This window comes from Sinocyclocheilus rhinocerous, unplaced genomic scaffold, assembly GCF_001515625.1.
Source record: "Sinocyclocheilus rhinocerous isolate Xijiao unplaced genomic scaffold, SAMN03320098_v1.1 scaffold263, whole genome shotgun sequence".
Classification (NCBI taxonomy): Eukaryota; Metazoa; Chordata; class Actinopteri; order Cypriniformes; family Cyprinidae; genus Sinocyclocheilus; species Sinocyclocheilus rhinocerous.
Genome location: NW_015645086.1, coordinates 2,912,902 through 2,928,212, shown reverse-complemented (window position 1 = coordinate 2,928,212; position 15,311 = coordinate 2,912,902). Strand labels below are relative to the sequence as shown.

The window sequence follows — 15,311 nt, the reverse complement described above, 5'->3', positions numbered from 1 at the left end:
ATTGTAATTTACTTTGTGTTTTAGTTTCTTGATCCCAATGTTCCAGATATGTATTTTTAGATTGTTTGATAATTTGATTTATTTTGATGTTTGGATGAGAAGCAGTGCTGGTTTGAGACTGGTTAGTGTTAGTAGAGTTAGTCAGGTTAGTAAGTCTCAGAACTAGCTGACTGAGTGGACTCTTTTCGGGGTTCAGTTCTTGGGTTTTTATTGCTTTAAAATGTAGCGATTCTGTGGGACTTGATTTAAGATGCATCCAGAATTTGAGGGATCTTTTATGCATATTAATAATCAATGGGAATCGGCCTAATTCTATCTATCTGTCTATCTATGTCTGTCTGTCTGTCTGTCTGTATCTGTCTGTCTATCTGTCTGTCTGACTATCTATATGTCTGTCAGTCAGTCTGTCTGTCTGTATCTATCTATCTGTCTGTCTTTCTTTCTGTCTGTCTGTGTCTATCTATCTATCTATCTATCTATCTATCTATCTGTCTGTCTGTCTGTCTGTCTATCTATCTATCTATCTATCTATCTATCTGTCTATCTATCTGTCTGTGTATCTGTCTTTCTTTCTGTCTGTGTCTGTATCTATCTTTCTTTCTTTCTGTCTGTCTGTCTGTCTGTCTGTCTGTCTGTCTGTGTATCTGTCTTTCTTTCTGTCTGTGTCTGTATCTATGCATGTATTGGTTCACCAGCTAGACCAGCACTAACCAGCATAAACCAGCCTGGAAATTCATTTTAAGTTAGTCTTTTCAGCAGAGCAGTCTGGTTCCAATTACTATGTGTGGAGAAAGTGATGAGAAGAGAAATAGAAAGTGGAGGGGAGAAGATGAGAACATTCCTGAAAAAATAGCTTATTTGTCACTATGTAAATGTGGTTTGTTTTAAAGGGTTAGTTCACCCAAAAATGAAAATTCTGTCATTAATTACTCACCCTCATGTCATTCCAAACCCCTAAGACCTTTGTTCATCTTCAGAACACAAATTAAGATATTTTTGATCAAATCCGATGGCTCAGAGAGGCCTCCATTGACAGCAATACCACCCAAACTTTCAAGATCCATAAAGGTACTAAAGACGTCGTTAAAACAGTCGACGTGACTACAGTGGTTCTACAATAATTTTATGACTTTATTCAACAACCTCTTCTCTTCTGTATCATTCTCATACGTTGTTTACGTTCAGCGCTTCCAGGTTCTACGTCAGAACGCCGGCTCATTATTTGACGGCTCCTGCATCAGCATCACACGCATGCGTCGCGCTGCTCACATGTGCAGCTTTGGCCAATAATGAGCCAGCGTTCGGACGTGGAACACGGAAGCCTTCACTGTGCTTACTGCGTTAACCGCGTAAGGATAATGACAGGGAAGAGAAGAGATTGCTGAATAAAGTTATTATTTTTGTTTTGTTTTTGCGCACAAAATGTATTCTCGTCGCTTCATAAAATTATTGTAGAACCACTGTAGTCACGTCGACTGTTTTAACGACGTCTTTAGTACCTTTAAGGATCTTGAAAGTTTGGGTGGCATTGCTGTCAATGGAGGCCTCTCTGAGCCATCGGATTTGATCAAAAATATCTTAATTTGTGTTCTGAAGATGAACAAAGGTCTTAGGGGTATGGAACGACATGAGGGTGAGTAATTAATGACAGAATTTTCATTTTTAACAAACAGGCCCCTTCAAAGGAACGCTGTACCCAGACTGTCAGCCCACAGATCAATGAGTGAATTAATGAAGTATGTTTGATTCTCTGTCAAACAGGGCTGTTCAGCTCATTTCTCCAATCTGATGGGTTATCAGTATCATCAGAAACGCTGTGGCAGAGAGCTACCAGACGGACAGAAGCCTGTCTTCCTGTGCCAGCACTGTGGTAAGACATATCGCTCAAAAGCTGGCCGTGACTACCACCTGCGCACCGAGCACCCCGTCACTGCCCTGTCCACACACTCGGTGAGATTACACAGCCACACTACATGTCACAGTGCTAATCTGATGTCACAAGCAGTGTCATGTTATTGATAAGTAATTAATCCAGATGTATTTAAATGTCTTGTTATATCACCCCATTTAGCTCACAGCTGAGGACTGGAAACAGGAAGACAGTAAAGATGAGGAGGATGTGCTGGAGGACGAAGAAGAGGAGGAGGAGGAGGAAGAAGAGGAAGAGGAAGAGCCTGTGCAGAAGAAGGGCAGAGAGAAGTCAAAGGAGAGAGTAGATGAACCGGTGGAGAAGATGGAGGAGAGGAAGGAGGAGAAAACAGAGATGGAGGAGCTGCTGGATTTGGAGAGGACGCCCAGTGGCAGGGTGCGCCGGCGCTCGGCTCAGGTGGCAATGTTCCACCTGCAGGAGATCGCAGAGGACGAGCTGGCCAAAGACTGGGGCACCAAACGACGCATCAAAGATGACCTCGTACCAGACATCAAGAGGGTACAGCAGTGTTGAAGCTAAAACTATAAGTTTGTGACAAAGTAGCCTGGCAAAGTATATAATTATGTAAATATCTGAGATTTGTTTATTAGCAGTATTTATATAACACAAAGCAATGACGATATCAATTAGTTTGACAGCATCAAGTTTAATTTATATTTCATTAAAGACTATATGAAAATATTAGGGCTGTTGATTTAATGTGTTAATTTGATGTGATTAAATATGGAAAAAAATAAATCGGTTGAATGAATGAATGACTCACTCAGTGAAACAATGACTCATTTCATTAAAAAAATTATTTCATGTTTCAGTATTCATTTTTAAAAAACTCATTTTTTAATGTCTATTTAATGCTTTACTCTTCTAACACAATAATGACTTTGAAAATTGATGTGCTGTTAATTTTATTCATTTGACAGTCCTAGAAAAAGTATAGTGATAAACAGAATAATGTAATTTTAAATATTTATTTTATATTTACTTTATCATTGAAGCATAGGTACTATTTAATTGAAACGTTTTGTCTCTCTGTTCTGTTACTTTTTGCCAAACTAATATCATGCTAATATCATGCTATTAAAAAATGTAGTTTCTTTCTAAATTTTGGTTGTTACTACTCATATACACATTTAACTACTTATTTTTTAATAGCTGTGTACACACTTTCTTTTATAGCTCAACTATACACGACCAGGCCTTCCCAACTTTAGCCCAGAAACTGTGAACAGCTGGAAGAACGAGGTGAAGGAAAAAGGATTTATCTGCTGCCCCAATTGTGTAAGAATTTGTCTTGTTTTTCTGACTGAACACTGACTTCAACAGTTTCTAGTGCTTCAATGACAGATTCTGACCTTACCGTTTTTTTTTATCCGCTTTGGTACTATTTTCACAAGTAAGGTGTATATTTTCAAAACTCTTAGCACAAAAAATCAAACTGACCACACTTGTAACATCATTAGTCGTTCTTTCAAAACCTGATCTCATGCTTTCTTTACAATTACACATATTTTCATCCACAAAATCATTGTTTCAAAACATAAGATTAGTATAATATATACTGAGAACATTTGATTTAATCACTGAAACACAGCATTGTGATCATCTTTCAATTTAGTACTTTTAACAATTAGTTCATTCAAGAGCAAACAATGCAAAATACATGTTTCAAATCACCTTTGTTGCTGAAATAATTATACAGTAAAACAGGCAAAAATTGTATTTTAGAAAATACACTTACATTACCTATCTTGCATAACTCACTTAAAATCCATAATGTTTGTAAAAGTATTTATCCAGTGTGTTATCAAAAGGTGTGATGAAGGTATGACATGTTCATAAGGTTTTGTGCTAGAACAGAGTTTACTGTCAATGTAAATGTAAAATGAAATGCAAATGAAAAGTTTGATAGTGAGAGCTTTATGAAAGGCAGTTACTGTGAATGAACATTTATATAGATGAAACACTTATTTTGTGTAGTGAAAAGGATATTTTGTGACTGTGTGTATTGTACTAAGGCAATTGAAAATATGCTGAATATGCACTTTTGATGATCTGTTGTGATATTAGAACTAAGTTTTGAAAATTTAACAGGTGCTTTTGAAAATTGCACTAAAGCAATTCAAAAAATGTAATATGAACATCTGAATGATATCAATAGATTTAGATTTGCTGGAGAAACTGAAGAGCTCTTGAAAATTGTTTAAAAATGCTGAAAAAAATGTTGACATTTTTGTTGTTCAGTTCTTCTCCTCAAGTCTCTTTTTATTTCATAACAGAACTGTGAGGCTATCTACTCAAGTGTATCTGGACTTAAAGCACACTTGGCAAGCTGTAACAAGGTATAACAAGTCCTCTGTGTGCTTTGCTGTAGTTGTTATTTAATTATAAATAATTTAAACAACTGTATAAGCTGTATACGTTTGATCTCAGATATTGCTGATACTGTATCAGCTTTACTGTTGTTATTGTTCTCCACACAGGGAGGGGGCGACGTAGGGAAGTACACTTGTTTGCTCTGTCAGAAGGAGTTTAACTCTGAGAGCGGCGTGAAGTACCATATCAGCAAGACACACTCTCAGGTAAACCAAACACTCACTAAACCTGTATTCTGTATGCTTAACAAAATAAGCTGAACATTTGCCTTTCATAGTCTTCTAGTATTAAGAAATGTTGACTGTTAAAGGAATAGTCCACCCAAAAATGAAAATTATTACCCTCCACTTGTTCCAAACCTGTATGAGTGTTTTTCTTCTGTTGAACACAAAAGGAGATACTTTGAAGAATGTTGGTAACCAAACAATTGACAGTAGCCATTGACTTCCATAGTATGGAAAAAATACTATGGCTGTTAACAGAATTTTCATTTTGGGTGAACTATCTCTTTAAGGCCTGTTCACAGCAAGTTCAATATGAATGAACAAGACAAGTTTGAACAAGTTTGCAAAAACAAAACAAAAAGTACACTATAATGTAAATTTTTATTATCTTCAGAATCCATTGAATTTATTTTAATAATATTTCCATTTGTTCATAAGTTTTATAAGTTTACATATGTTTACAGTTTACATTACATTTTAGCTTAGTTTTTATTTTATAGACACTCTTTGGATTTTTATATATTTTAGTTTTGGTTTTAGTTTTAGTTATTATAGGTGTGTAATCTGATTATCAGAACATTTTCAGAATGTATTTTCAGAATTCAGAATTATCTAAAATAACCAAGACATTTGAAATGAATTTTTCATTAATTAACTTTTATATTTTTGAATAGATTTTAAATATTGACTGGAGGGATTGGATTTTGCAGAAAATCGGTTGAATCCTTAAGTTAACCCACGTTAATTGTTTTAACAAAAGTCTCTGCAACATCTCTGCCGTCATATGGAAATTATTATTTTCTTACAGCTTTATTGAACAATATAAATCCTGCACACTACACAAGTTTGTATCATCACAAAAACCTTGCTAACTTGAATTTTTGTTTTGAGGGGTTTCTAGATGAATAGTTTCCTTCTAAAATGTTCTAAGGCTGAAAATTCATGCAAATTCACTAATAGTCCTTGTTATCGGTTCCTCTTTGAACTTGATGTGGCCTTATGTGCACAGAACTGGTTTCGGGCATCTACCAATGAGGTGACTAACAACAAGAAAAAAGAGCCAGAGAGCAATGGCTTACAGAAGGACATGAAAAACGTAGTGCCTGGGAAGAGGAGGGGACGAAAGCCCAAAGAGCACCACCTGGTGACAGCCCCCTTTCCAGCAGAGACTCAGAGCTTCAGCTCTGCTCCACCCCAGACCGTAAGCCCAGCCCCAGAAAGCCAAACCCTCACGCCCAACCCCGTCACCAACACCCCAACCACTCCCCCTTCCCCAGTGGACAGTGGGAATCCAGCCCAGGCCAGAGACACACAGCCCCCTAGAAAGAAACGAGGCAAAACTAAGAAAGCGTCGACCACTGAGTAACACGGCTTTTACTCCGTCAACACCAGAAGGGATGTTTTCCGAACTTCTCCAGATAAATCTTTAGTCAATTCGGTCATGGAAATGAAGGATGGCACAGAAGAACAAGCTCGGAAAGATGAACGGCAGAACAAGGGGATGAAATACAGCAGAAAACAACAATGATTTGCTCTTGTATTGTTTTCACACTGATCTTTGTGTTTTTTAAGATGAGTATATACATTATGTGTGTGCTTGTGTATACTTATAAATATTACCCCTGTTGTTTTTTCATTCCATTTTTATAGTTGATTTTAATAAGTTGTTCACTCTAAAGGGGTCAATAACATTTAAGCTCCCAGTTGATATATATGGTATATATATATATATACATATATATACACATAGGCCTTTATGGAAGCTTTTTTTAGAGCAGAAGTTACATTTCTACATAATTTTTGGGTAGTTACATCAATATGTCCGGTGGATTCATGATGTGTTTGAATGATTTTTTTAAAGAATATCGAACTCATTCAATTAGCATGGTGAGCTAATTTACTGTTTTATCACGGTTATACTCTGCTGTGTACATGTAATATCTATATCTATATATGAATATATTCAAAGCAATTCATTTTCGTCCATCGGTTTCAAACAAGGTGCGTCAAAAAAGTTGGTCATCATTTAGGTTGCTTTTCCTCTGATGTGTTTGGGATTGTTTGGTCAGTGGCAGCTGAACGGAGTGTTGGATTTAGATCGACGGCTGTTGTAACAGTGTGCTACTGTGCAATAGTTTTGCTTTCGTGGTTTCTTGTCCTGTCTCTTGCTCGGAATCGTGAGAGGTCTAAGCCCGTAGCCTTGCGTAACTCCCTATCCTACATCCCTTTGGGCTGTTTGCAGTAGTTTGTAGTTTGCTGCAGTTCACACGGAGGTCTTTGTTAAAACCTTTAACTGCTTTGAAATTTGGTAGTGCAATGTGCTTTCATTTTGTCTGGTTGTTTTTTATTGGAATAAGAGCTTGTGGTGCTTAACATAGAAGGAGTATACAGTGCAGACGATTAGAGAAATTCAAATCAATGATAATAAATTACTACAAATGTGTTGGCAGGAAAAATCTAATCCTTCAAAGCATAGGAATGCCCTTTGACATCTGTGATGTCATCAGTCCTTGCTTAAACTTAAGGGGTCATTCACACAAAAAAAAAAGTTTTTGTGTTTAAAAACGTAAGACGAGAGGCAGTGGAATGAAAAACAACTTTTTGAACTTTTAAATCACTGTGTCGTGTAAGATGCATGACACACATGGCCATCTAGCGCATGTTTACATAGAAAACCAGTGGAAACGCAAAAATGCGTCCTGTGTGAACGGCCCCTAAGACTCAAACTGAAAAAAAAGGAAATTTGGGTGAATCTCACAAAAACTGTCTGAATAATTTCACTTCAAAATAATAGCAAAGAAAAATAAAGTTCTATTTTGCTAAAAGTAAATGAAGCTTTTTTTTTAGGATTACTAATTTTTATGTGCAGTGGAACATCATTTTTATGACAATTAAACACATTGTACTTCCCAATTCTATGGGTGCCTGTTTCTGCCACAGAATAAAAAATAAATAAATAAATACAAATTTTAAAAATAATTAAAAAGAAAAGTAATTCTGAAGAAAAGTGTTGTTTATGAGTTATGAATTATGAGATATAAACTCACAATTGGAAAAAAAAAAGTCAGAATTGTGAGAAAAAAAAACAGAATTGTGAAAAAAGTCAGAATTGGGAGATGAAAACTTGCAATTGTGAGAAAAAAGTTCTAATTCTGGAAAGTTTTTTCCAGAATTATGAGGTTATGTCTTGCATTTCTGTGTTTTTATATCTTGCGATTCTTTTTCCAAAGAACTGTGAGAAACAAAGTCCGAATTGTGAGATATAAACTCTCAATTTACTTAAAGAAAATAATTTTGTGATAGAGAGTCTCAATTACTTTTCCCCCCAAAATTCCATGGTGGAAACAGGCTCCTATACAATTCTCATTACCAACATGAAAAAAGTTACATTTTCATTCATGTTTTGTAAAAATAAATTCAATAAATTATAATAATAAAAAATATTATTTGAAATGTTTAGGTTTTATACATTATGGTAGTATTTTTTTGTACTGCTTAATAAATAAGTAATTAAAATAATTTATATATATATATATATATATATATATATATATGTATTGCAGTAATGATTTTTTTCGCTTTACAGTAATAAGAATTTGGTAGGCAAATGTGCTTAATAGTCAGGAGAATAATGTCACAATGCAATCTTAACAATGGTAAAATTAGACTTTTGTTCATGCAAAATTATTATTATTTTTTTCCATTTGATTTTAGGGTGAAATTTGTCCATGTTCTTGTGAGATTCGCCTGTTTAGTTCACTTTTGATAGGAGTACAAGCAATGTGTGTGGACCTCAGTTACTGTATGCAATAGTGAGAGTGTTTTGGGTGCACAAGCACGTGGTGTGAAGCATTGAAGAGCACAATCAGAATGGTCACTGCAGGCTTTATCCGAACGTTTCTGAATCAGACAGCGTCTGTCCAAAAACAAACGTGACGTCTGAATGGTCCTGCACATACTGATTCCCAAGCTTCTGATTAAAGCCTGTTATTAAACGCTGGTATTGCACTTTAACCCCTCCTCCCCCTCCCTCCTTATCTTGCACTTTGCAGGCACTGTTAGGCTTCCATTCTCCAACCTTAAATGAGTGGCTCTGTGTTGTGAGATCTCAGATCAGTTTCCTTTACATAAATCCACCACACGAGAGAAACTGATCGCAGACGGGCCACCCCGAACGCCTGCCATGTGATCCGTGTGATACGTGCGAGGGGAGCCCGTCCTCCATTCCCCAATTTAGAAAGCAAATCTATGTCAGATAGGAAATGGAAATTATGTTTGAAGCCATAACAGTCCCCTTGAAGGTGACTTATGGAAGCAGTGTGTCTGTTTATTCTTCCTCAGTTTGTATAAAAGATTATAGATTGAAAAAATATATCATTTGCAACATGAATTAATTATGTATTCCAAAACCCTAATAATTCTGAGGTACTTGAAATCGTGAAAAAAATTGCCATAAAATTATTAGCATACAGGTCACAAATGGTAAAAAAGGATAAATTATTAAAAATATATTTATCTAATGAGAAAAAAAGAATAAGCTCAAAGTTGCATACGTTTATTTTATACTAATACTGATGTGATCTTAATTACATAGTTGCTTAAGAAATCTAGGGTCGGTATGTCGTGGTTTTAGACTTAAGGTGCTAGTAGCCAATCTACCTTACCGAATGTTGCTCATTAAATTATGAAGCAGTTAGTCTACCTTGCCATCGAGTCCCACGTTTCTGACATGAAATACTGCAGCAGATCTTATTTTAACCGTCCTGCATCGGAACGGAAGCGTCAAGCATTAAATGGCAAATAAAAATCTTCTGTGGCTTCAGTCACACTGAAATCCCCCCTATTGCACTGTACTTAGTCTGATAAAAGATTAATGGTGACTCTCACAAAAAACTGTTAAGAACATGTATCTTATTTCATCCCAAAATCTGAAAAAAAAAAAAAAGTGAATCATCGTTGAAAGAAATATTAAAAAGTACAAATTGTCAATGCAAAAACAAAAATTAATAATTAACCATTTTTAAACATGTAAATTTCTACTAAATGTTACTAAATTGCTAAATGTCTAGATGCATAAGCATAATTTTCTTTAAGCAAAATATGTCTATATGTAGTGTGTGTGTGTATCACTTAAAGAAAATGATGTGATGCAGTAAAATAATTTACTATATCATTTTTAAACAGTTTTGTCTTAATGTATTGTATTACTCTAAATGTCTCGATGCATAAGCATCATTTTCTTTAAGCAAAATATTTCATTTTTTAAATTTTGTTTTATAATACAACCTTGACGTGTTCTCCACATTTCTTACATCATATTTCATCCTCGCCCCCTCCCAAAAATATATAGTATTGTAAATTAATAAATAATTCTAAATCTAAATGTACTACATTACACTTTTTTAAAACTGTCATTTGATTTTGTGGTAAAATGCAACATTAGCATGTTCTTCACAGGTTTGTGAGACTCACCCTTCGAAGACTCACATTCTTCTGAGTGAACATTAGTAGAGGACAAGGCAACATACTGTATGTATCATGCATGATGCCAGGTTAAATCTGAGATAGGAGCTCAGTGTTGCTCCATGACATTTCTGACCATGTTGTCTTATTCCTGTCACTGAGCTGTAATGTTGCCATCTTGGGTCCATGGAACCGACTGCTTTGACATAGACAAGCAATGTGCTTTGAGTTTGGCCCAGTAGAATGTATCTTTCTCAATAGAAGTTCAGTTGTCACACGATATTGCTTGATTTGCCATCTCATGACACGAAAGGTGGCGTGTAGTTTCCGCTAGGAATATTGTGCGTGGCTTCAATTACCCGTCTTCCTAGATTATGTGGCGTACACATATGCAGACGTTGTACGATCATGACACTGCAACCGATTTATTTCAAAATTACAGCAATAGCTTGCAGTCGGAAGCACTACTGCAACGGTAAATGTGATTTCCAAAGCTTGGTGCAAACTGTATCCGCTTTCTTTTGCTTCTTTGCTTCTTTCTTTGTGACATAGTTGCTTTAAACTATTTGATATGATCTTGCGCTTTTCTATACAGGTCGAAATACATGTTGAAAATGTCCTTTTGTCCAAAACGCTATACACAGTGTGGTGTGGTGTGTGTGTGTGTGTGTGTGTGTGTGTGTGTGTGTGTGTGTGCGTGTGTGTGTGAGAGAGAGCATGTAGGTGTGTATTTCTGTATTTAGTGCACATGTAATCCCATGAAATAGGCTTGAATATGGAGTGTCGGTAGAGATTTTGGTGAATTTGATTGTGTGCTGTGGAATTTTGTACTAAGGGGGTCTGTAGAAAGTGGTGCCCCCTACCAGTTTTTAAAAATCATTATTTTCATCACTTCAGCTTTTGTGTGAAATGAGGATTTCTCATGTTAGAATTTGACCCATCAGAGGTCTGACGGAGAACGTCCTCAAAGAAGTTTACAAATAGAAGTCATTGTGTTTCATTTGAAATGAGTCTGAGCAGGCCCTGGTCTGAGGTACAAAAGTATGATCCAAAAACGTCGATTTTATTCAGATGCTCTAGAAACGGTTAGATCTATTAATACTTATCCAATAATGTCAGTAATGGACGAAATGATCTTTTATTCCTTTAAAGTTTTTACCTAGGTTGGCAAGAGTTCTGAATCTAAACTATTATTCTGTCTCTTTTTCCCCTGGTGTATTAACTGTGCATTAATACCCCTCAAATAATTAATAAAATGTTGACAAAGATTTGACTGACTGATTTGTTTGTGTGTGTGTGTGTGTGTGTGTTTGGATGTATTAAATGTCAAATATCACCCCAAAATCAATAGAGAAAAAATATAAATATTTTTAAATGTAATTCATAAAATTAAAGGAATATTATAATAATATTTTATTTTAGAATAGTGTGTTTTTTGTGGAAGTCATGATACCTTTTTTATTTATATGAAATAGAAATCATTTGTAACATAAATGTTTTTACTGTTTTTTGATCAATTTAAAGTGTCCTTGCTGAAAAAAAGTGTTAATTTCTTTCAAATCTTACTGGCCCAAACTTTTGAACAGTATATGTATAAAATAGCCTATATATCAATCCATTTCTAAAAAAGTATATGAATAAAATATGTACCTTATTGTTATAAGATTTTTTTAAAGGTTTGTGTTAATGTATGTATAAACTATATTTGTTGATGTTGTTTTTTAAAAATAATAGGTTTGTATATAATATTTATAACGGTAGTGTATGTATAAAGTATAGCAATTTATAAAATGCATATACGTTAGTAACATGTATAACATTAATTCATTATATTATTTTTAGTAAATTATCACAAGTTAAATTCAGTACAGCAAACGCTACCATGAGGTATCCCTAAACCTGTACTTACAAATATACTTTACACTTTACATTCTGGGATTTGTAGTTCCCTTTGGCTGAAGACACGCACGACCCCATGAAATATGAAACTACATATCCCAGCAGCATCAGTTAAGCCTAAAGTCGCAACAGCTGATTGTCAAATAGGAAACTAACGATGTCAGCCGTGTGCGCAGACGGAAGGGTCTCGGCGATGGAGTGCGGAGAGAAATCAGCTGTGCGCCGCACAAGGTACGTTTTAAGCTCTTTAGCGCCAGTTATTAAGACTCCTGTTCTTTTAATTTGTTTCTATACATAGATAACATTTTATCGCGATGATGATGATGATGAGCGCTGGAGCGCACGTGCTGGGAGTCAATGCTGCGTCTCGCGTGTTTCTAAGACTTTACAATACACACAGGTTAATCATAAGCATCTAGCAATATTCATAAACGTCTTCTAAAATAACAAGAGGTGTAGATACTTGTTTCGACATTATTATAAATGTATGACCCTGTTTACTCGTCTTTTTTATTCTATTAGTATTATTTTGTGGGTCTGTCCACAAAATACGGTCTTTAAATAGGCTATGTTTAAAATGTGTTTTCTTGAAAAACAGATTATCAGTAAATGTAAGTTCCTGCTCACTGTTGCTGTATGACAGTGAAGCGCATGGTGCCATGATCTAGGACTAGGTAGTATGTGTTATGACTCATATCATCACCGTTATTTCTGTGGACCGTTTTTCAGCCACACCTAACTATGAATGATATGTGCTGTAAGTAATTAATCTAACGTTACTTTGCTTACAGTACATCATTGTTAACGACACCTGTAGTTGAGTTGATTTCATTACACTTGGTTGGTTGGCCATGTATTGACTGGTGTTTTGAACTAATACATAGAATAAATTCTTAAACTACAGAATATTTTGGAGTAGTTTTCTATAAATAGATTCTAAATTATAGTTTATATTTCTCATTCTCTCCTCTTTGTGTTTGCTTTGAGTCGCAGCGCCGCAGTCCGCCGCCAGAGGGCGTGCTCATGTAACTCATTACTGTATATTTACACAGAGCCAGCTGCTGTTGGGAATGTTCTCCATGTGTGTAAGCTGACATGTATAGGATTGAAGTGGAAAGAGGAAATCTTGAATTATACAGCACATATAGATAGCCTACAGTAGGTGCATCATTGCATCTGTATGATTGTGTGGATCAGCTCTTCTGGGGCTTGGATATACTTCTTTTAGGTTGCTATATATACTGTACACTACAGTTCAAATGTGGGGTCAGTAAGATTTTTTTTTTTTAAAGAAATTATTACTTTTATTTATAATTATTTAATTAAATTGATCAAAACTCATAGTAAGGGTATTTATGATGTTACAAAAAATGTCTGTTTCTAATGAATTCTGTTATTTGAAACGTTCTATTCATCAAACAAATTCTGAAAAAATGTATTGTAGTTTCCAAAAATATTAAGTAGCACAATGGTTCTTGAGCAGCAATTTAGAAATTAGCATATTAGAAGGATTTCTGGAGAATCGTGTGACACTGAAGACTGGAGTAATGATGCTGAAAATTCAGCTTTGATCACAGCAATTAATTACATTTTAAAGTATATTAACATAGAAAACAGTTCTTTTAAATTGTTAAAAATATTGTTGTGTATACGGTATTTTTTTTTATCAAATAAATCCAGCTTTGGTGAACATGTCTACCAAAAACATAAAAAAATACTGACCCCAAACTTTTGAATGGTAGTCTATATATGAATGCATAAATATACACAGATCAGGCATAACATTATGACCACCTTCCTAATATTGTTGGTCCCCCTTTTGCTGCCAAAACAGCCCTGACCTGTCGAGACATGGACTCCACTAGACCCCTGAAGGTGTGCTGTGGTTTCTGGCACCAAGATGTTAGCAGCAGATCCTTTAAGTCCTGCACATCCCACAGATGCTCAATTGGATTGAGATCTGGGGAATTTGGAGGCCAAGTCAACACCTCAAACACGTTGTTGTGCTCCTGAACCATTTATGCTTTGTGGCAGGGACCCTGTCGCCGGTTCACCACTGTTCCTTCCTTGGAGCACTTTTGATAGATACTGACCACTGCAGACCGGGAACACCCCACAAGAGCTACAGTTTTGGAGATGCTCTGACCCAGTCGTCTAGCCATCACCATTTGGCCCTTGTCAAACTCGCTCAAATCCTTACGCTTGCTCATTTTTCCTGCTTCTAAGACATCAACTTTGAGGACAAAATGATCACTTGCTGCCTAATATATCCCACCCACTAACAGTGCCGTGATGAAGAGATAATCAGTGTTATGCACTTCACCTGTCAGTGGCCATAATGTTATGCCTGATCGGTGTAAGAATTAATTTATAAAAAGTAGTGCTGCTTAATATTTTTGTGGAAACCTTGATACATTTTATGAATAGAAATATAAAAATTAATTTTTATTTATTTGAAATAGAAATATTTTGTAACATTAAAAATGTTTTACTGTTATTTGTGATCAACATAATGTGTCCTTGCTGAATAAAAGTATTAAATATACAAACCTGTACAATAAAATATAAATAATATAATATACTTATACATTCTTTAAGGATTTGTGACAGTTTATGTGTGTATGACAACTCTATTATTGTCATCTTTTTTGGCGGATTCTCATAGTAAGTTTTAATCATGTTATCATAATCAGTTATTAATACTATTATTAATTATTAACTATTATTACTAGTAATGCTATTATTACTATAATAGTAAAACATCTAATTATTGGGACTTTTTTTTAGTTAAGGATCTTAATACACACAGGACTCACAGTTTTATATAGAGTATGTTTGTGGAAGTGCATGTGCTGTGACATTACATTCAGTACTGGCTGGGATACTGAGTTTCATCATGATGTTTGTGAGGGGTGTCCCGCGAGGGGGGGCAGGTGGAGATACGCCCCACAGGACAGGCTGGTTGATATGGTGATCGCAGAGCCCTTGGGTGTATTATAGAGAGCGCACAGACCTCGTGACACCAGACTGCGTCTCCACACCTGCTCTCACACCCAGTGCTCCCCGCTTCACAGAGCAGCCTGATTTGTTTATGTTCCGCGCCTAAGGACAACATTCAAAATCGCTCTTTCATGGAGCAGCAGTAGTCCGAGTGTCACAGAGACAGATGAGCTGCCCCGTAAGAGGCCAGCGGAGGGGGGCGTGTGCTCTGCGTGTTTCCAACCTGCTGCTATTAATACCACCCGCCAAACATAATCTGCGGGATAGGTTATCCTCATGTTTGTTGGCAGGGTCCATATAGTAGCATGTTAGGGACAAAGAAAGACTGAACGGTTTGTCTTGAATGGTCCCAGCCCACTAAACGCTTGTGACGGTGAAAACAAAACCAAACCGTCGTAGAAAGCACAGTTTTGTTTTCCTCC

At 35.8% G+C, this 15,311-nt stretch overlaps 1 protein-coding gene across 2 annotated transcripts in view; it reads left to right on the top strand.

Annotated features, from left to right (window-relative positions):
• The window catches only part of LOC107705742 (zinc finger protein 512B-like), a 72,195-nt gene extending 65,962 nt beyond the window's left edge, over nucleotides 1–6,233 (top strand). For both annotated transcript variants that reach the window (XM_016509195.1, XM_016509193.1), the window contains exons 12-17: nucleotides 1,762–1,950; nucleotides 2,072–2,428; nucleotides 3,107–3,208; nucleotides 4,207–4,269; nucleotides 4,411–4,509; nucleotides 5,537–6,233. In XM_016509195.1, coding sequence (XP_016364681.1) covers nucleotides 1,762–1,950; nucleotides 2,072–2,428; nucleotides 3,107–3,208; nucleotides 4,207–4,269; nucleotides 4,411–4,509; nucleotides 5,537–5,893 — 1,167 coding nt within the window. In that variant the 3' untranslated portion in view covers nucleotides 5,894–6,233. The remainder of the gene's footprint in view (nucleotides 1–1,761; nucleotides 1,951–2,071; nucleotides 2,429–3,106; nucleotides 3,209–4,206; nucleotides 4,270–4,410; nucleotides 4,510–5,536) is intronic.
• Nucleotides 6,234–15,311: the final 9,078 nt, after the last annotated feature.